This window comes from Strix aluco, chromosome 2 (genome assembly GCF_031877795.1).
Source record: "Strix aluco isolate bStrAlu1 chromosome 2, bStrAlu1.hap1, whole genome shotgun sequence".
In the NCBI taxonomy this organism is placed as follows: Eukaryota; Metazoa; Chordata; class Aves; order Strigiformes; family Strigidae; genus Strix; species Strix aluco.
In genome coordinates this window covers 36077467-36100455 of record NC_133932.1, presented here as the reverse complement: position 1 = coordinate 36100455, position 22989 = coordinate 36077467, and the positions used below count along the sequence as shown (strand labels likewise).

Sequence of the window (22989 nt, the reverse complement as noted above, 5' to 3'; positions counted from 1 at the left end):
TGTCAGTGTTTAAGATAGTAATTTATTATACAAATGATGACATCCATGTAAAGAAAAAGGTAAAAAACCTAGTGCCATATAAATTTGACAAAGTAGTATGGAACAGAATCAACAAAAGAGAAGTAGGAAACCATAGTGACAATAGACAACTAGAACTAAAGGGAAAAAAATTCCTGTTAGGGAAGACAAAAATATCAGGTAGAGTGTTCTGACAGAGCTCATGATGTGAAAATAGTCTCCAAATGGCAGCAGTGAAGGCCACATTAACTTTGCAGCTCCAATTAGATTGTAAGAGAGTGAAAATAAGTTGAGGAACCATATAAACCAATGTGGATGTCACCGGAATGGTTATGGTAGGAAATAAAGATGAATACTCTAGCAATTAATTGCATCTGAAGACTGAAGACCACAGAGACCAGGTATGTCAATAACACTAAAATAATACACCCAACCTACCAGTTTTCAACAGAAAGAGTAGCTTACATTGCAATACACTGTGTAAAAACCAAAAAAAATAGTTAAAAACACCCATCAGGATAGCTTTGCAATTAGTATTTAGAAGTGTAAGTTTGAATTGAAAGGATCCTTTGCAGTGCCCAAAACAAAACACTGCAGTGCTGTACTAAGTGGGTCACTGTCTCACAGAAGGATGAAATACCAATATTATTATAGCTCAAACTGGACAAAACATAAAATAGCAAGTCCAGCAATGCGTGTTAGTTACAGATATCTGCTTTAGCTATCAACTCAAATCTCTACAAAGTTTAGTTTAGATACCTCAGTAAACTTCTGGGGAAAAAACAGTTTTAGATGTGCCTTTGCTTGGTAATTAAATCTTTATATTCCTTACTAGAAAAAAACCCAGCCTTGGGTAAGTCTAATGAAGCTCCATCCTCATCTCAGTGGTTGAAAGCAAAGATGCAGTTAGTTTCCTACAACTCTTTGCTTATTGATTTATGTTGAAATTTAATTGTAGGCAACATACTTCATTTGCCTGAAACACTGACATAGGTATTGTTAATATTTCCTATGAAATTTTTATGCATCACTTGTGAAACATCTGTATTTCTGCTTTTCTACGTATTAGTTCACTTTCTTAGAAACTGGCAGAAAACAAATACTAAGTAAATTACACACCTTAAAAACAACTAAATCCAGGGAAGAATGAAGGTCAAAGAGTTTTAATATGAATTGCAGCTTTACGCTCCTGTGTGCTGTGGAACTTCACATGATAGACTAGCTTGAATCACGAGAGAAAAATTCTCTTTAAAACTTCTGTATGTTATCATCTGCTAGAACAACTATTCACATTTTAAGAATTATCTTACTTCTAAAAATCAAGTCCATGATGTTGAACAAAATGAAGTGGAGAGCTCAGAATACTGTGGCTGAGCATTCTACTTTTGGAGACTAAGCCTGCACACCATAGCAAATCCAGTGTAGTGATTTTCAAGTATTTTGGTCTCATTGTTTTCTATCTGCAGGTCTTAGATAAATTATTAAATGTTAAATGCTTAGTGCAAGTATTAAATGCTAAAAAGAAATCAACTTTTAGAAGTTTAACATAATCTGGATTTGTATTATATTTTATTGGCTAAAGGAGTTAAGAATTGGAGAGACGGGAGAAACTTCTAATGTATATGCTCGAATCCTGATGCCCCAGGAAAATCTCTGCATTTTTTCTAAAAAATACAGAAACTAAACAATTAAGAACTTTCTTCTGCTGTTTAATGCTTGTAACAGGTCAGAGGGTTTCTTCCTTTTGCTTTCTGTTTCTTGCAGTTACAAGTTCTGATTTATATTTCAATCACATAAGTCACATTGTAAGATGCTGTATTCACATCACGTGAACATCAGCTTCCATTCCACATGTACTGGAGAGCATGAATTACTTTGCACATTGCTAAATATATAAGTCAAGATGCTCAAATGAAATGGTTTCTCTTTTTTTTGTGGTCTTAAACCACATCATATCATTATGAATGCATTTAAGTCCTCAGAAATTCTATTCTTTTGCCAGACAGGTTACTTGAAGACATTAATACTTTATAAACAACAACTTTGGGATTCTGATGGAGACTCTTACATTACCGTATGGCTGCTCAATACCCAGACTTCCCTGATTTCCTTAAGCTGGCATTTTTTGAAGAATGTGGTCTTTAAGAAGTAGAAATGCACTTAGAAGTCACTTCACAGCTATTTCCTCTTCTGCAAAGCTACATTCCTGAAATCTGTGTCTTCTACTGCCAGTCTCTTTCTTCATAGCACTACATCAAATACGCATATGGTACTTTAATCAGGAATTGAGGATTTAACATTTGCAGAAAGAAATGCGCTCAGATACAGCTGCATCACCTTCAGACTGTGAAGAGTCTACTAAAAGCTTAGCCTTTATTTGTTTGAATCACAGCTGATTTGATCTTCACCAGATGTAGAAAGAGACATTTCCTCAGTTCTAGGACGTTTTGATGCTGGGGGATTTTGAAGACTGTCATCAGATGGTAACGGCCTCTCTGAAACACACAGATAGGAATATCATTTAAGATAAATAAATCCAGATTAAGAAAGTAAATTGGTTTGCTGAATTCACAAACAATTCGGCACTCGCTGAAAAAAAAAACACCAAAAACCCTGGTTTGAGAGACTCCAACATCTGAAACAATGATGTTCTGAAAGTACAAGGGTCTTTAAAACCCACCTGTAGGACCTGGAGAACATTACATCCAAGTGAATTTACTCTTCTTCATTACAGTGTCAGCTAATGCACCCATTACTATAAAAACTGTAGTGACATATTGTCAAATAAGCACCTGTCCAAGAGCCACCACAGTGAGAACACATTTCATACTGTCAAAAATACCTTTCAAACACACCAAGACAAAGAAGCAGTTTTAGAATCTGCAACTAGGTTTAGGTTTGTGCTTGGTTGTGCTTGTGTTATAAGCTTATAACAGAAGTCTATGATGGAAAGGACTGATTGGCAAAAGACTTTGCTGGATATTAATAGCCACAAAAGCTTACCATGTTCCTGTTCTGAGGAAGGAGGTATAGGAACTGTATCTGTATATGGAGAGGTTGGTGTATCTGGCTTCAGTGGAACCAAGTTTACTCTCCTTTAAAAGAGCAGAAACCATTCAATTGCTTTATAGCCATCATTTCCACAAACAATTTATTTAAAGATTTACTTCAGATAGAATCAGTTAAATTTAAATGTAGTTCAGATATATTTTACTGTGCATTTTTTCTTCTTGTTATATATTGAATAGAGCATTTTTTAGAAGTACTTTAAATACCACTAGCGATCTTTTCCACTAGAAAGTACTTTTGTGTATGTTGTATGTGGCACAATGCTTGATATCCACCTTCAGAGCACAATATCTGGGTCAAGTATTTTAAAATTAAGACTGGCTGCACTTGCTATTCCCTAGCCCCATCCATGTTAACACTTCAGATTCATAAAACTCTAGTGAATTCTTTTGCTCACTGAGGTCCACTAACTATTACTGTACATCTATTTTCTTCTGCTCTCTTCTGGATTGCACTTAAAGTGACAGAGGATTGAACCATAAAAATAGTCTTACAAGTAGCACCATGCATGATACTACAGGATAACACTCATGACCTAATCAGTTGATATGATTAATACAGTTTCTCTCATTCTCAAAAATAAAAAGATTAATTAGTTCCATCAGTCACTCCACCCTCCAGGCAGAAGTCACTTTCAACTACCTACAACCCTTTGACTTGTTAGTTCCAGTACAGATGAACACTGGTGTGTAGAAAGCTGTCATCTCCAAGATTTTTCTCTGCTGTTGTTGATGAAATCCACTACCTTGCCTTCTTATTCACCACTTCCTCCCTAGCCACCTACTAAATAAAACAGTCATACAAGAAGTTAATAGCCTTGTTTTGCTAACAAGGTCTAGATCTCCTCTAATTGCATGGTTGTCTGCTTACTGTTACACACCAGCTCAGGGTCTTCTATTGAAGGTTATTTGACAATCAATACATGGATTACAGGCAATTTCTAAAAATCTTGATCTTCACCTTAGGAAATAACCTCAATCAATGCATTAACTCCCACACTCATGGCTATGCACACTGAGGGTCTGTCTAGAATTGCACTCTTAAAATATTTCTTGTCAGAAGGGGCTTTAAATTGTTCTTGTCAGCTGAAGGCTTCACGTACAGAAGATGGGACCTGAAGACAGACACCCATTGCTGCCCTATGGACAAGGTATAATGGTCAGGTTAACTCTGCTACTGCCTCACATTTCAGACAGAAATATAAAAGCTATCTCCTGAATCCCAAATGTAAATTTTGACCTTTCAGTTGCAGTACAACTGGAACAAAAAGTTTCATGTCAAGACAGCTACCACCAAGACACAGGGCTGGGAATTTATGTCTAAACCTCAACCTTTCAATGTAGCAAAAGCATAGCTTGTCTTGGCCTTCATATTTATGACTGGAAATGGCAACATAAATCTCACCTTGGCGTCATGCTCCATGCTTGTAAAGTGTTGAAAGTAATCCTCCTGGGCTGGTTTACTTTAGTTTGCTGGCTGGCTGGCTGGCTGATTTTCCTCTCATCTGAGGATGAGACTGGAACATTTTTTATGCCAACAGGTGTGGAAGGCAAGTCCTTATTTGCAGCTGTGGGTGTTCTAGGTTGGAGGGTAGGAGTGCTGGGATCAGTGACCCTGCTGGGAGGAGTCCCCTCTGCCAGCCTAGAGCCTGGGGAAATGACTTTGTGCGACTGGCTCTTTTTCACTTTCTTCTCTGTTGCACCAGAAGTCCTGACATTTATCTGTGGCTTCTCCTTGAGTGGCATTCCCAGTTCGTCCTTCTCAAAGGTAACAAATGAACAGTATCCATCGGTGGAAGAAATAGCAAGAAAGGCTCCATCGCTGGACCTATTTGTGATATTTTTTTTTTCCATTAAGAGTAAAGGTCAGAACTTTTCTTCAACCCTCACCCTGTCCATCTATAACACATGCTGTACCTGTCTTTTCCTCCTCCCTTCCCCAAGTACATGTATACCTTTAAATAAAACTGCAGTCAAGTGAAAGACATCCAAATCAAATGAACAAAAGATCTTCAATTATGGCCTTTGCATCTGATTTAATCTCTCTGGTGTTGTCTGTGATCACTTGAATATGCTGCTGCCAGCACCTGCATGCATTTAAGCTGGCACAAAGTATGGTTCAATTGCAGGTACACAAACCTTCAGCCACAGTTTCTGAAATACTGCTGAACTCTCCTCATTCAGACCAGCAGAGCACTTCAAGCTCTCTGACTGCGCTCCTTGTGCTAAGTAGAGGCAATGCTCAGAATCACTGTGGTGCTCACCTGAACAGGCTCTTCATGCTCATTTCACCAAGTAATGTCTATCTCTCTTGATTTTCTGTTCTCTTCCACTCCCCTCCTCCTGACACACAATGGTTTTTTCCCCAGTGACTCAGCATCAATTATAACTTCTGAAAGAGGCCTCCATGTGGTCCTTAGCTTAGGTATACTGGCTAGAAAGGCATGAGAGAAGAAGCCTTGTCCACCAGAGGATTGTATCCTGATTGCAAGACTTGGGTTTAATTTTCCACTCCACTTCTGACTCCCCACATCAAGTCAGATAAATTACTTTGTCCCATATATAAAAAAAACACTAATCAGAATTGTGCAGATAAAGCAGAATTTGGCCAGGATACAGACACCTGAATTCAGAAAGATGACTTCCAAAACCTCCACATATCTTCATTATTACCAGTTACACTGCCTGAACAATAAGTAATTTTCATGGGCATCTAATACATTAGTTTTCACAAAAATTTCCATCTGCTTGTCCCCAGGGTGCTTGCACCTTGTTTCCCAACCAATAAAGAACCATAATTCTCCGGTTTACAGGGCAAAAAAGAGGTGGCTTGCTGTTCAGACACTATGATGACAGTGACCACATGTGTGTCAAAAACAGAACATAAAAAAAATAAACCAAGACACAAGATTTTGTGCAGAACTTCAACATGTAAAAAGGACATTTCCCCCATCACAACAAATCTTAAGAAAGTAACAATCACCTACCACGAAATGTCACTCAGGGTGTGATAATGTATGTTAGAAACATAACCGAAGGGGAAGGACTGCTCAGTATCATAAAAAAGCACAGAATCTTCTGAAGCAACAGCAAACACCAATCGATAGGGCAGATTAAATAGAGCAGATGATTTCTGACTGATTTCATCTAGAATGCAAAGAAGTGAACACATTGAGAATTCTCCCTTGCATTCACTGGAAGGTAATAACTGCACCAGCTTAGTCATGAATCTAAATAAAGATTACATTATCAATCAGTATCAAGATAACGGCTAAGAAGATAGCACTTCTATAAAAAGTAAAGTTTAATGTCAAGCACTAACATTTCTGTTGCCTAAAGTCTGCCCTCTATTGTATTAGCTGTAGAGAAAAATTGGCAGAAGCTTTGTCCATCTGGATTGCTGTTATTTTGTTTTGTAAAGTTTGTCATATATTCTCCAGTTGAAATTTTTCAGCATATTTATATGAACTTTAGTATTGAAGTCCAAACACACACACCTTAGGATACAGTGTAAATCAAGGTCACGACAAATTTATACCACCATGTTATATTCTGTATTACTCAGTCAAAATAATGGATTCAGCTCCATTTGTGTTATCTTGGGTTCAGCTCCTAGCTAGTCTTTCCATTGCAACATTAGCTCTTAGTAAGGGCAGATTATTCCAACTTTCACTGGAAGCTGAGTGCTAGCTAGCTGCTTTCTGAAATTCCTAGCATATAGAGCTCCAGTTCTATGATTATGAAAGCTGTGCACTCAAACTGACAGGCCATTAACATAATGTGAGGTACTCACATTTATAGATTTCTAGACTATCCTAGATTTTCACTTTTCTAGATGTATGTTGCAGAAACTAAACACTCAGTTTAGAGGAGCTACAGAGACCAACAGCAGACACTCATCTCCTTACTCTGGATTACAATGGATCTGAAGATATGATAAAAATACAGAACACAACAGGTAATTTCTAAATCCTGTAAAGAATACTACAAATTGACCCTCTAAAGAAAGGAGCAAAGCTCTGCCTCTTCACCAGAGTAAGACCAGTCTTGTTAAAATATAAACACTCGCAGACCCACTAGGATCACAGTAAGGCTGGATTTCAATCTCCAGGTAAGTTCTCATGCAATTTCATACAATCCCTTCCCCACCTCAGAACTCCTGTTCTGGCCAGCACTGCTTCAGGTGTGGCTTCCTTGAATAAAGATCAACAGTTGTTGCAAACTACACCAACTCTGGTGCTTCTGTGATGTGGGTAGTTGAGACTAACAGCAAATATTTCACTGGGTTGCTCCTTTAGTGCCAAGCCAAGTTTATTTACTTTTACGGGTTTTTTTTTAGGCTTTACTTACTCTTACTCACACAAAACGATTAAAAGTTAAAGAAAGATATTAAATGGTGTTTCTGTAGCCTAAAAGGCCAAATAAGAACATTTATCCGTTATATCAAAAGCTACTCACAAGATACTTAAGGTGAATTCAGGGTTTTAGAATCAGGAAACAGCTTCTAAGATGTGGTACAACACTATCTTAATGGAATGTGAAAAGGCTAGGGCATAAAACAGTCAACAGCCACATTGGCCTTTTCACATATTTGCTGTAAAATCATACTCCCTGAAGGATTTACAGTACCTTTATTAAATGCTCGTCTCAACTCAAAGTAGACTGGGCAGCAGCGAACAGCAAGAGTTGCCTTTCCAGGACATGGCAGGTGACCCACAGGCCTTTTATAAAGAATCAGTATTTCAGAAAACAGCATTTTTTTTTTTTTTTAAAATAAAAAGATATTTTGATCTTTAATATTAAACTCTACCTTTTAAGATTGTTTCTGGAGAAAACATACGTCGTGTTTGTTACGTTTTCTCCTGATTCAACACAGCCAGCTGCAAAAATAAAGGTTAAAACATTACTCATCAACTCAAAAAGGTACTGAGTACACACTTTATATCCATAAACATTCTATTTCTCAGGAATTAGGCTTGTCAGCTGGTCAAGAGCTGTGCAACCTGAACACAACCTAAAAAGGCATCCCAAATATTTATTTAGCACTGGTTTTGTTTCCCTTATATATTTTCCCCTCAAAGCTTCTTTTTGATGTTGCCAGACATCTATAAAAGCAGTGCTTATATGGGCAAACTGATCCCCTCCTTGCAATGTTATTTTTACTATGACTGCAGAATGTTCTTAAGAAAGGATACAAACAAAGAGAGACCAGGCAAAAGAAACCACTCATTCTTCTTCAGTTCTATTTTAACAGAGCTGTATTGTTGCAATTTACATGTTTCAGGTCAGAAAAGTGCCATTAATATAATTTTTATCACAGAAGAAAGTTGATGTTCTGGACTGCTAACGGAAGAGTATTGTGGAGTCTCTATTTTCTTCAACAGGAAGAAAAAGGAATGGCACAATTAAGATAAATAAGCATCCCTCAGCAGTTTGAAAGCAATCCTGATGCACAATCAAACCAGAGCTTAACAGATACAATGTAAGTTATAGTACACATTCTTACATACCTGGAGTGAGTAAATAGGAGCCATCAGGAGTAAAACTGAGCCTGCGGAAAAATGACTTCATGCTGTCATCATGAAACATCCGATAGCTCCTAGCCTGTAACATTGAAAATGTGATTGTGTAAAGTGCCATGAATATGTCAACTGAGATTCAAGGGAGAAAAAACATCCAGTTGTACAATCCAACCTGATGGAACTTTTAAAATAAAATGTAAATGTTTTAAAAACCATGGCTCCTTCAAACCCACTTTCTGCTGTGCTATAAATTCTTCACAGCTAAGAAAAATAGTCCTTGATCCCTCTTCAGCTACTAATCAAAACACTCCAAGAGCAGTCACATTAGACCAGTAACCAAAAAATAGTAATAACCTGGAGAACATTATTTAACAGTCAACATAAAGCCTGTTCCTTAGGCATTTAATTTTAACTCTAGTATTAGAGGTTTAAAGAGAACTTCTATAATGGCAAAACACCCTCTCTCAGGCCTGTTCTTTAGTCTCTACAAAACTGTTACAAATGTTTTCATAAAAAAAGAAAAGGAATAGAAAGAATTAAAAAGGTTATAGCCAGCTTGGAGGTGTTATTTTACTATCACTCAGAACTGTTTGGGGGAAAAAAAAAAAGCTCTTTGTTTTCCCTCTTAGGGTTGGAATTTCCTAAATTTTCCCTATTTCCTATTTTTCCTAAAATTCAGGCAACCTTTTTGAAAATTTCAGGCTGCTGACTTTAAAATATTATTGCTATGTCATATTCATTAATAAACTTACAGCTACTGACAGACATGTCTGAAGTTCTTCCTATTAAGAATTCACTATACATACTATTTTTTCCACACTATTTTTAACATTTACAACCAAAGACATTGTGCTACTACTTTAATCAGCTGAACTTGCAAGAGATCAACAGTAGCAGGCAGTGTTCGTTCTTAGTCACTACTGTCATGTTCAAGGAAACCTGAAGTGGTCTGTATTTACAAAATGCAAAAATGAGATAGAGACAAAACTATCTGATATACAGATTACTTGAATGGAAAATATTTGCCCATTTGGTTTTATAGAATAGAACAACTCATATTAACTAGCATCCAGCACATTCCCCAGTACCATTAGTAGCAGAACAACATACCTCTCCTTCGGCTCCTGATCCAGATGGCATTTTGGTAACATTGAATGCTACACGCTTAGTTTGTGTGTTGTATACCCGCAGGATCCTACATGGTGGAGAGCACAGTTAGCTATGAACAGCTTCCTTTCACTCCAAGTTTCACATAACACGACATGACCTCACTTCTGAGTCAGGACCGCCAAATATAAATGACAATTACACCTTAATTATAACTCTCTTCACGAGACACCACCGGGAGAACATGTTTTGATGGCTAAATAACCAATGAATCACTGATAATTATTTGACTCAATAAGGTTTGTGAAGTACCAGCATATGCATTCATGGAGGAATTAGTGGACAGCAAATGGCCACACCATTCCTACCTGTGCTGTAGTAGCCAGCATGTTCCTGTGGAGTGGGAACTCACCTCAAAGACAATTCACTACATCTCTATGCGTTGGTTTTCTTTGGAATAAATGAAAACTGGAGAACACCTCTGTACAGAACTTTGGAACTTCCCTGACTTCATCTCACTAAAACAGCAGATAGCTGAAGCAAACTCAACTGCTTGTCCCACCACCTCCTCCTTTCTGTCACCTCTAACCTTCACTGAGTTATGTTGGTTTGTTAGGTTGGCAGAAAACCAACCTAACACAAAAACCAGACAGCCTTCTGATGATTTAATGTGCTAAAACAGCTCCACAAAGAATCCTGGACAGAGCTAGGAAGAGAAAATAGAAAGTGATGCTGTTGCAGACAGTTTGAGACAGTTGTGGAACTTCTGGCTCTGGATGTCACACAGCTAAGCTGGTCTGCCAAAATGGGAAAGAGGTCTCCCCATCCCAGGCTGGCAACTGCCCAGTCCCGGCAACTGGCCTGGCTCCTGTTAGACCCTCACTGAGCTGATGCTATTCACTAACCTTGCAGTAAAACATCTGAAACCTGAGGGGGTGGGATATTTCCCCTCTTCAGATTAGTTCATGCTCTTGCTTGTGACTTCACTCCAAGAAAAACTTGTGCATCATTCTATTACTTGTGTTTCAGTGGTTCATTTTAATAAAATCACAAAAATCTCTCATAACCGATTATCAGAAGACGGAGGCTCATAATGACCTAGTCACCAATAACTTACCATTTTTCTGAGACTATTGCAAATCTTAAATCAAAACTACTTTTCCACTATTACAGCAATTTTCTTTGCAGTGGGTGCCAGATGACATGCATTTATTAGCCATCTGCAAACCCCTTCAGAGCAGCACACATGCCCTAAACAGTTTAAGCTCACTCAAAGTTCTGACAAGGGCCAAGTTTATGAAGTGTGTGTTTAGCTTTCCCAATGACATCACTTACAAAACTGTTGGAGATGGAGGGAGCAAGAGGGTAAAAGGAAGATATTAGTGGAAACACATTTTAACTGATTTCTTAACCTGTTTATAACTTTCTGTAAAATGACAAGGATGAACTTATTAGCTCATTAACAACCAGAGCATGCAGCACTCTCTTAAGATGTATTTGGTATCTCTAATGACCAATACCATGAAAACTTATTTCCTGAAGAAAAATTTCTACAAAAGTTTATGTAAGCTTATTTGATGCTTAGAGAGGACACTCAGACTTCAGGAATCATTTACCACAAGCAAAAGATTAACTAAAGTATCATTTTACTTTCACATCAACCTTCTTACACAACAATCAGAATAAAACTAAAAGAAAAGTCACATTTATCCTGTACACTTGTTTTTAATTCATCCTCAAGTACAGAAGAATACTAAGGCAAAACACTTAAACCAACAGCTCACCTATCACAACTCAGAGTTGCAATGTACTGGCCTAGAGGATCCCAGGTTATTCCTTGGACGTAACTCTTGTGTTCATTTAATATTGAAACCTTCTGTCCTAAAATTACAACAGTTTTCAGATTGTAAATTCAAATGTGCTTTAAAACATTTCTTCATTTCAGAAATAAAGACAAAGCGTTTCAAAATGTAGAGAAATCGTTTTTTTAAACATACAAACTGTTACAGTGATGGTACCGGTAAGAATATCAGAAATAGTTGCTTTATTTTTAGAATCTTCACAAGTACAGGAAATAGTGACATGCCAATTTAAGGCTTGTTTCCCTACAAACTAACTCTGATAAGCAGCTTGGCTTAGGCATCAAACATGCAAGATGAGTATATTTCAAAACCGAAGTATTTCAAAACCTTTGTGATTTAGAAACAACTTTTCAGGCAGGTCTAGAATACTGTTCAACAGCTAACTGAATTTGGCTGAATACCGAGCCAGAAATTCCAGTGTTAAAACATAACTTCCAGCTGCATAAACTCACCTACTCTGCTGAGCAGGCACTGAAAAAAATACACTACACATGCTGAGTGACGCTTACACATGGGCAGCTTTCACAAACAATTCTATAGCAGTGCTAACTCATGTTCTTCCACAGCTTATTCTGTCATGAAGATCCCTCAAAGGCAGGAGCTCTCTCATGTTCCACAGTTGGATGTCTCAGATTCAAAGTATTGTGATGAGGCAAAGTTACAGATAATTCTCATTAGATACTCTCTTTTGAATACTAGTGACAGATGGGCTTTTTCCTATTAGTTAAGTGTTGTTTTGTTGTAAAGAAACACTATATAAGATTACAAGTTTCAAAGACAATCACTCTTCGAAAGGATTATACAAGGCCATGATGCATAATACCGAAAAGTCCTTCTGGTGCAGTATTCTGTCTCTGACTGTGGCCAAGAACAGACACCTAAGGAAGTGTGTAAGAACAGACCAAACGCATAATGATATTTCTACAGGATACCCTGTAAGCTGCCAACAGTTTGTACCTCAAGGACTTAAGCCATTGATGTTCTCTTTGTACTGAACAGCCCTATGGATTTTTACTATTCATATTCTTCCAGCCATTTTTTAAAAAAACATGCAAACTTTTAGCCTGGCTATTACTGTAAGCTATCCTTGAAACTCTTTCCTCTCATGTACCTACAACTTCGATCACAGAGCCTGTATTTTCCAGTAACAGCTTCTTACTTCCAATTTACTAGTTGTGTCTCTGCCTAGAAGACACAAAATGCCCTCTATGGAATTGTTTGCTAAAAGCAAGCAGTGAGAATGGGAGACATTACACATAAGTAACATATCACCTTAAGAGGCCATACAGGTTTTTTTAGTAATAATTCTAATAGATACATCCCTCTAAAGCCGTTACAAGCAGTCCGAGATGCAAGAGACATTTGGTCACAATGCCCCTATACATACTTACGCTCTAAGCACACACACTCTTAATTGAGCATTCATGTATTTATGGTAAAGCCTTTCGGAATGAGTATATGTGACAGTTCGGGTGGGAGAGGCATTAAGCACCCAAACCAAGAACACAAAAAATGTCAGCAGCAGAACATTTGTATTTTTGTGTGTGCGTGCACTGAAAAATTAACCTAGATTCTACCTTATTTTTTTTAATTAGACACTAAATATTAGAAATGTGAGATAAAAGGTTAACTTTAGACAAAGTTAGGTACTTCCACATTAAATTAAAAGTGAAAGTAATGATTACACTGCTAATAAGAAAACATCAAGTCATTGTAAAGCAACCTAACCTACTGGTTACTATGAGAACTTCTATAGATGCGCCTTTCTTGGAGAATGCAAGCAATCCCACTGCAGTGGGATGAGAATGAACACAAGTGTTTTGACTAATGGAGCCTAAAGAAAGGTCACATCTTGCAAAACAGAGCCTGTATCCCATACTTGCTTCCCATTTTTTACCTAGGTAGTCAGTTACGTGATACCAGTCAAGTTTTGTTTGTTTGCTGGGGTGTAGGGTGGAGTAAGTCATATGCAAGCTGCTTGTGCAGGAGTTTGAGGGAAAAAAAGTTGGGTGAAGTTTATTGCCTGAATATTCCAAGGTGAAGGGATTACTTATGTGTAAATTTTGCTGGCCTGAGGGTATCTTTATATGCTGGGCTATTTGCCTCACAATCCCAGAAATCTAGCCATCACCAACAAAAAATGCTTTCAACTCTGTTGGCAAACACCATGAGGCACTTCCACCAGGGCTGGAGACACAAGTGATAAACATAGCATTTACCTTTATTGACATCCCACATTATAGCTGTGTTATCTACAGAAGCAGATGCCATGTAATTTCCATCTGAGGTCCAACAAATATCATAGACATCTTCTAAGTGGCCTCTAGAAGCCAGAAGAGAAGAAACCAATTATTAATTTAAAAATTAACAGCTACATGTAAACACAAGTTTTCTGCATTCTTAGGTTAAAAAAAAAAAAGAGGCAAATACAATATCACCAAAGTAAAATGAACAGCATGAATTTCAGCTTTTAAAAAAAACCTTTCATGTTCAGAAGATAGTAGAACATTTTAAAAAAGGACATCCTGCTTATATTTAAAATAAGCCTGCCTTTTCAACAGGTCTTTTTCAGACAACGAAAACCCCACATTTGAAGTAATTTATGAATTAGTATCCAGAGATCCGGAAACCAACATTTCTAGGATTTGTAGAAAGAGAAAATAAAACACTACACCAAAGTAATTAGGAAGTGTCACTATTCAAGAAAACTTTCTTGCATATTTATGGGTTTCATGAAAGCAGTAAACAAACATGCATACTCAGCAGAACCACATGAAACACAGAAAATTAAGGTGGATTTAGATACAGTTGAACAAACACTGCAAGATATTCAGAATCACCTAGAAGGGCTTCATCAAAAAAATTTTTATTGTTTGTCATTTGAAGACTTAGCATACAGGGTGGTAACTTTAATAATAAATATTTGCAACATCTAGTTTAGGGAAGAGGGATCAGGTTTGTTTGTTTGCTTTAAGAGATTAACTCTAAATGTTCCTAAAGGATCATGCTGGTTCTTCAAGAAATCCCCTAGCACTTTTGAAACTGTTCTCACAAACCTCAGCAGCTGAAAGGAATATATCAGTTACAGACAGACTTATTCTTTTTGTAAACAAATTTAAATTCTTGATGTTTTTATTAGCATACAGACAGAGACCAAAACTTTTAACAGATACTACACAGAAGGTGAGGCAGTTATATATACTGCACATTCAAAATGCATTTCCGAGTCCAGAACCACTAATTTCTTTCAGTCTTCAGCTGAGAGTGAGAACAGAACACTGTTGTAGTTCAACTGCCAGTGGTGGTTTGATGCCTCAGCCACTATCAGCTAATACTTACTTAGTCTTAGCAGGCACAGTATGCATATTTTATCTTACGCTTGAAACAAGAGCTGTATAATGTGGTAGCTTTTTGACTATTAAAACGCACTAGTTGAAAAAGACTGGTCAAGCCTCACAGCTATCATCTGGCAAAAGTGCCTAAATCATTTTATCTACTGATGCTTTTTCCTTTAATAATGATCAAAACTTCCACTATAAACCTAGTAAATAAAACATCACATTTACTTTATATATCTCTGTGCTAAACTTTAAGTGACTGCAAATCTAGGAACCAATTTCAATGCACATCAGTTATGTGACATAAATGCCCAATCTTCTGCCTTAACAGAAGATGTAAGTTGGCACTGTATCAAAAAAAAGTTAAATACAATAAACGGATGAGTATCAAAGCAAACAAATTTTAGAGAGCATTGAAGTTTTACATACACTGAACAGAAGACTGTACCAGATGATAAAAGCCACTGGGGAACCAAAAACACTGAACAGAAAACAAACTCATAAAATATTAAGCTACCTTAGAGTTTTAACGACTGTCCAGTTCTCCTTGTTGAGCTGAGCTTCATCTTCATCCTGAAAAACTAACGGTTCCAACTCTTTGCTGTCATTCAGCTTCCACAATAAAATAACAGCATCTGTAGAAGAAATCATATGAAGCTTCTTTCTTTCCCATCACTGTTTTGTTAATGCATTACATTTAGTTCAACATTATAATTATCTTGTGTAAGACGCAAGAAAAGCAGTTCTCACCATCTCCTCCAGATGCTAGGATCTCACCACTTGGAGAGAAGCGCACAACATTTACTGCTTTGGTATGGCGGGCGAGGTTGGACAAAAATTCCACAATTGCTTTTCCATCTGGTCCTTTTTCCACTTTCCATATCTAGTTACAAAAGCATTACAGACAGTTTTCAGGACCAAGATGTAATATATATGCACCACTTCGGTAATATACAATTTGCTCCTTGGGCAGTCATTCTGAACTTATTATCTGAAACTTTCAGAGCTAAAGCTGCAGTTGCACCACAACTCCCTCTGTGAGGTACAGCTGTGTACTGGGTCTATGTGGCAAGGTTTTGGTAGCTGGGGGAAGCTTCAGGGGTGGCTTCTCTGAGAAGACACCAGAAGCTGCCCCCATGTTGGACAGAGCCAGTTCCAGCCAGCTCCAAGGCTGTCCTGCTGCTGGCCAAATGTGAGCCCATCAGTGATGCTCATGGCGCCTCTGTGATAACTTATTTAAGTAAAGGTAAAAAACACTGCATGGCAGCTGTGAGAGAGGAGTAAGAAAAACGTGAGAGAAACAGCCCTGCAGACACCAAGGGCAATGAAGGAAGGAAGAAGGTCTCCAGGTGCTGGAGCTGAGATTCCCCTGCAGCCCCTGGAGAAGATCATGGTGACACAGGTTTTCCCTCTGAGCCAATGGAAGTCCATGCTGGAGCAGACATCCACACTGCAGCCTGTGGAGGACCCCATGCTGGAGTAGGTGGATGTGCCCAAAGGAGGCTGCAGCCTGTGGACAATCCATGCTGGAACAAGCTCCTGGCAGGACCTGTGAAGAGGAGCCCATGCAGAAGCAGTTTTCGGGCAGGAACTGTGACCCAGTGGGGAACCCACACTAGAGCAGTCCATTCCTGAAGGACTGCACGCCATGGAAAAGACCCATGGTGGAGCAGTTTGTGAAGAACTGCAGCCTGTGGGAAGGACCATATTGGAGAAGCTTGTAAAAGACTGTCTGCTGTGGGAGGGACCCCACACTGCAGCAGGGGCAGAGCATGAGGTGGAAGGAGTGGCAGAGACAATGTGTGATGAACTGACCACAACCCCCATTCCCTATTGCCCGCGCCACTGGATGGGAGGAGGTAGAAGAGTCAGGAGTGAAGTTGAGCCTGGGAGGAAGGGAGGGATGAGAGGAAGCTGGTTTTAGTTTTGTTCTTATTTCGCACTATCCTACTCTGTTATTAACCGGCAATAAATTAAATTAATTTCCCTAAGTTGAGTCTGTTTTGCCCATGACAGTAATTAGTAAGTGATCTCCCTACCCCTCGATCCATGAGCTTTTCCATTGTATTTTCTCCCCATCCAGCTGAAGAGGGGGAGTGATAGAGCAGCTTGGTGGGCACCTGGTGGCCAGCCAAGGTCAACTCACCACAAGTTGTAATCATACGGCAGTATTTTTTTAGTCTGATGAAATATATTACTGAGTATTTCCAATAAATTAAAAAAACCTCAACCAAACACATAACACTTCTCTCTTCATTCACTGACAACCTCTAGCTTCAAAGGTATTCAACAAGCCTATAAATACAATTATTCAATAGCATGGAATTAACAGCATCTTGTTAGCAAATCTGTCAACCAAAAACTGTAACAGTGATTACTATAGGAGAAAAAAAAAACATATTAGCTCTCTTCAGAAGTCTGAGCAATTTGAAGAGTTTTGCAGTATACCCTAAACATCAATAGATTTACTCATTTCAAACAGATGGTATGAGCAAGAATTATAACAACTCCAGTTCCCCACTGATCATAACCATAGCATTAAGATAGTTGCATGGTATGGATATTTTTCCAGAAATGCTGGCTTAAGGAATTCCTGATCCCACATGTTCTTGATTTTGCAGCGCTTAATGATGCCACTACTACTGCTCTACTTGTACACTGGTTCAGCCATGAGAACAGCACTGTTATGTCCCTATATAGCAGGACTAATGCCACAAGATAGCTAACTCCCATTATATGTTTGCTGTGGTTTAAGCCCAAAGGGCAACTGAGCACCATGCAGCTGCTCGCTCACTCCTCCCCTCCCAGTGGGATGGGGGAAAAATATAACAAAAGGCTCAGGGATCGAAACAAGGACAGGGAGGGATGACTTACCTGTTATGGTCATGGGCAAAAGACCGACTTGACTTGGGAAGAAAGAATATCAGTTTAATTTGAACACCACCACCACCAATTCATCAATCAGAGTAGGACACTGAGAAATACAACCATGTCTTAAAAACACCTTCCCCTACTCCTCCCTTCTTCCTGAGTCCGGTTTTGCTCCCGATTTCTCTACCTCCTGCCCGCAAGGGTGCAGGGGATGGTGGTAGTGGTCAGTTCATCACATGTTGTCTCTGCTGCTCCTTCTTTCTCAGGGGAGGACTCCTCACACTCTTCCCCTGCTCCACCATGGGGTCCCTCTCATGGGAGCCAGTCCTCCATGAACTTCTCCAACATGAGTCCTTCCCACGGGCTGCAGCTCTTCCCAAACTGCTCCAGCGTGGGTCCCTGCCGCAGGCTGCAGTCCTCCCAGCAACTGACTGCTCCAGCATGAGCTTCCCTCACAGTCCCGGCCTTCTTTGGGCACAGCCACCTGCTCCTGTGTGGGGTCCTTCATGGGCTGCAGGTGGGCATCTGCTCCACCGGTGACCTCCAAGGGCTGCAGGGGACAGCCTGCCCTCTCGCCACGGGCTGCAGGGGGGGTCTCTGCTCTGGCACACCTCCCTCCCCTCCTCCTTTTCCTCTTCTTCAACTGACCTGGGTGTTAGCATAGGTATCTCCCTCACCACTCCTCCTCCTCTCAGTTCCCCTTCTTAAATGTTATCACAGAAGCACAGCCACTGTTGCTAACTGGCTCAGCCTTGGCCAGAGGCAGGTCTGACTTGGAGCCAGGGAGCTTCGAGAAGCTTCTTACAGGAGCCACCCCCATAGCCCCCTCCCCTGCTACCAAAACCCTGCCACACACAAACCAAATACAGTGTTTCAATAATCTGTTCTCTTATGTCAAAGATGAATGAAATTTTTCTGGTCCTAAAATATGTGTATGTATAAATATGACTTAAATTCAGTAAAATTCAGTAACCTATATATACAGCCAAAATCCCTGAAATGCATACACCATCAGGTAAGAAGACAATTTGCCAGTAAGGAAGGGAAACGTTTTGGCTGAGGCTACTGGAATAAACCCCTCATTTTTATATGACGTTTATCCCATTCACCATCTCCAAAAGAAAGAGGTATTCTAACCCTGCACATATAACAGCAGCTACCATTCATAATAATTTGCTAATACATTAAGAAATATTGTCATATTTCACAAAATACTGCGCTGAGAATCCTGAGGAAATCTGAATCCAATCCAAGCATTCCAAATTTAAGTATAAATCTGAGCTTTACAACTCAATTATCTGCTAAAACGGAGCATTTCCCTATTCAGAAGAAAATGCAGCAGTAATACAAAAGAAAACCTTATTCTTTTTCTGTGCCTATTGCACTGGTAGTAAAACCTTATTACAATATTTATTTCTTCTTCAAATAGATGATGGAAGCCTGACAGGACATAAGCAGGCTGAAAAGATAATTAAAATGTAAGATTACCATGCAAAGACAGATAAATAGACAGACAGATGCATACACACATAGCAGAGAACCTACATGAATTCTTTGCATTGGAGTTCATTACTAAGGAGCACAAGGAGGATCCCAGGTTGGAACCCTTCTTTATTGCAGGATAAGTTTGAGGAACTGTCTCACATTGTAGATATTTTAGTAAACAAGCAAAAAAAGCTTTTTAGAGGAAATGACCAGGCCAATATACTGAAGTAACCTACAGGAACTCAAAGATAAAAAGGACAGCCCAGCAGTGATGGGTAAGCTACTCTGTTTCACTCTCATCTCCAAAAAACAGGGGAGGTAAATGTGTCAGTTTTTCAGAAGTGCTCTAATGGTGACCCAGGAAAACTCTGACCCCCATGTCTACCTTCCATACAGAGAAGCTGTTAAATAAATAAATAAATAAATTCACTTTATTTCTCTGCAAAGGAAATTGTGCCTCACTTGGTCGTTAACTTTATTTGACTAATATCCAGATAAAAAGAATATGGTTCACCCAGTGCACTCAATTTCCCAGAGCTTTACAACTAAGGCTAAGGCTTTTAGAGAAACCAAGAGATCACTGAACAATGGGGACGGTCCTCACGTATATTAAGAACTTAGAAGATAATAAACAACTGCCTGATTTTGCAAAGGTGAATCCTATAGCTGTATCTTTTGGGGCTTGTGCTATTCAACATTTTCATAAGTGACTCTCAAAAGGATGAGCAACTGATTAACAAAGTTTGCTAGCACCAATACAAAATTGCTTAGGAGAGATGTATCTGAAGCTGAGTGAAAAGGACTGTAGGAAGACCTCATACTGTTGAGTGACTACTTATGAAATGGCAGGTAAAATTCAACTTTGATAAACATAAAGAAACTAAACCCAGTTGTTTCTCACTAACCCACGAGACTGTGCCCTAAATTAGCAGTTACTACTCAGGAATATCACCCAACAGTCAATGAAGATAATTTCCTAAAAATAACAGTTCAACACTCAGCAGCAGGACTCAAGGACAGTATGCAAGAAGAACAGTCATTCTGTGTATAGCTGTACAATCTCATACTCTTTCCCTAAACCATCCACCACAAGCGTCATGTACTGACTGGCCAATAGTCTAATACCGTGGATAACAGGCCATTCCATGCTCTGCACAGTGCTAAAAAACCAAAACAAACAGGTTTGAAACTTACTCGAACAGCTGTGTCCACACCTGCTGAGGCCAGTCGATTGATCTTCCCATCAGCTCCATGTTGGAAGTCTAAGCTGTACACAGGCTCCTTATTATGCCACGCTATTTCACAAGTGATGACCTTCATGTTTGCTGAAGAAAAAAGAGCAAATACCAGATAAATTCTTGTTTCTTATGACAAAGGCAATCAAAGTAAATGCAGATTTCACAAGCACCGCAGACAGATCCCAGAACAACTTCACTGCAGAAACTGACCGGATGGTTTAAGGAAGACCACTTCTAAACACTATGATTTATTATGGCTGAAACGTCTCTCAGTGGAATTAAATGTCGTGACAGAAGCACAGGACAGGTTACGATAAACAGCAAATCCCGGGGGGCAGACGCCGCAGCTTTTCCCTCCCAGCCCCCGGGGGGCGCCTGCACCGCCTCGGCCCCCCCGGCCCTGCCCCGGCCCAGCTCCTGACGGGACGAGCCCCCGCCGGGCCGCGCCACACCGGCGCGACCCGCATCCCCCAGCCCTCGGGACAGCGGCTGCTGCCGTACCAACGGCGAGGCGCCGAGAAGCCGGAACAACGGAAAGGCACGAAGGCCCCGGCGGGGGCAGGAGGAAGGCAGAGGCGCCGCTGCCCGCAGCCGCCCCCGGGACGGCACCGCTACCGGGGCCCGCTGCCCCAAAGCCCCGGGGGCCCCGAAAACCGACCCCGGGCCGCAGCGGCCCGGCGATGCCCGACGCCCCGAGAGGACCAGCCACGCGAACCCCAACGCGCTCGCTAGCGACAGCCCCGCCAGCCCCGAAGCGAGCTCCCCGCCACTTCGTACCCCCCCTTCCCGCCCACAGACAGACCGACCGACCGACCGACCGACCGGCTCCCGCTGCGGCTCCTCTCCCCGCGGCACGGCGGGGCCCCGGCCGCCCCCACTAACAGCCGGGGGGCGCCCCCCAGCCCCTACCTGGGGCGCCGTGCGGCCTGGCCCGGCTCCAGCGCGGGCGCCCGTTTCCCGCCCCGGCCCGCCCCCGCGCCTGCGCGCGGCCTCCCCGCCTCCCGCTGAGGCGCGACCGGCGACGCGGCAGCGCCCCCTGCCGGAGGCGGGAGTGTCCACAGGCGGTTCCCGAGTCGGCCCCCCCCGCCAGGGGCAGCCCGGTGGGACGGGGGCCAGCGGACTCGTTCCCTTCCCCCCCCTTCCCCCCCCGGTTTCGGGTCTCGGTTTGTTGCAGGCGGGTGGTTGGTGAAGGTGCCTGCGCCGCCAGAGAAGCACCTGGCAGCCCGCCTCCCCTCCCCGGAACAGCAAAAACGGGTCCTGGGGTGTCGTGAGGGGAAGCGCCCGAGCTCTGCCGTGTTGCCCTCTTGGCTAGGATGTTCGCCTGCGTTTGCTGCTGGCTAGGAGGTGTTTGCCTTGCCTGCCCTAAGCTTGCTTCCAATTAAAAAACCTCACAGAGCCAACAAAACCAAACCTAAGAAAGCCCAATGCTCTCCCACTTCCCCAAAGAAAAAAGGCCTTGCAGTGCTTGAGATGTTTTTACATTTAGCCTGATCAAAGGGCAACCAATCCCCCAAATTCCACTTTCTTTCAAATGCAAACCTTTCCCTTTGAAATAACAGTTAAGAACTTACATCTTAGTAGAAACTGGCATCTGCTTTTCCTTCTTCCCACCCCACCTATGGCCATGCTGCCTCTCGCCCTCTCCCCAACACCAACAGGCAAAACCACTGCTGGCCGTGTGGTTAAAGCCAAAATTTGTACTCTTAAGACTTTACAGTTGTTACACTGCCTAACACAATAGGTGAGAACAAATGAAAATTAATTTTATTTTTTAAAGAGAACATCTAAGTAGAGGGCAACGAGGATTTCCATGCTAGCATGACTAGGCTTAGAAAGGACAGTGTAAGTCCTCGTGCTTGATTTGACATGACACTCGCGCAGCAGAAAGCACAGAAGTACACCTGTGCATTATAACTTCCATGAAATTCAGTTAACACATACCCTGGGCTTATACGAGCGCTGCTTTTTCTGTATCCAGAACATTTCCACACCAGCTGCAACCCTCTCCACAACAATACCTTGCGCACTGCTGTCACCAAATGGGATAAAAAGACCTTATCAACACCAATGTGATGTAGATAAGCAGACACTTCTTTATTAATGGCTGGGTGCATAGGGGAGTCGTCTCACCAACACCACACACCTAACTCGTGTAGCATGCTGAGTATATAGGGTATAATGATGCATAATGAACAGATTCTCATACACAGTCATATCAATTCTTGTAATTAATTTCCTTAATCCCACCCCTTTCTGGTCACGCGCATTTTGTTTTTAAATTAAGTCGAAGGTCTGCTTTTATGAGTACCACGGACCACCGACTCAAAAGAAAGACCCTCCAATGTCCTTGTCTCAAGGACTTTTGCTCGCATTACAATTTTAACATGCCTCAAGCTCCCTACACAATGTATCCTTTAGAACATCCTGGTCGACAAGTCAATAAATCGTCCATACAAACAGCCTAACAATAGTACCTGGTC

The 22989-nt window shown here is 40.8% G+C and overlaps 1 protein-coding gene across 3 annotated transcripts; it reads right to left on the bottom strand.

Moving 5' to 3' along the window:
• On the bottom strand, positions 1–21468 carry CHAF1B (chromatin assembly factor 1 subunit B). Of its 3 annotated transcripts, none has more exons than XM_074814331.1 (14): positions 21419–21468; positions 20466–20596; positions 15666–15798; positions 15433–15550; positions 13797–13900; positions 11500–11596; positions 9719–9803; positions 8597–8690; positions 7897–7966; positions 7716–7807; positions 6074–6233; positions 4492–4914; positions 3022–3113; positions 1–2513 (listed from the first exon to the last, which is right to left on the bottom strand). In XM_074814331.1, exons 2-14 carry the CDS (start codon positions 20589–20591, stop codon positions 2392–2394), a joined length of 1716 nt encoding a protein of 571 aa, XP_074670432.1. In that variant the 5' UTR covers positions 20592–20596; positions 21419–21468; the 3' UTR covers positions 1–2391. The 3 variants fall into 3 exon arrangements, with proteins under 3 accessions (XP_074670432.1, XP_074670433.1, XP_074670434.1); XM_074814332.1 differs by lacking the exon at positions 21419–21468 and adding an exon at positions 21332–21401; XM_074814333.1 differs by lacking the exon at positions 21419–21468 and adding an exon at positions 20720–20756.
• Between the last annotated feature and the right edge of the window lie 1521 nt (positions 21469–22989).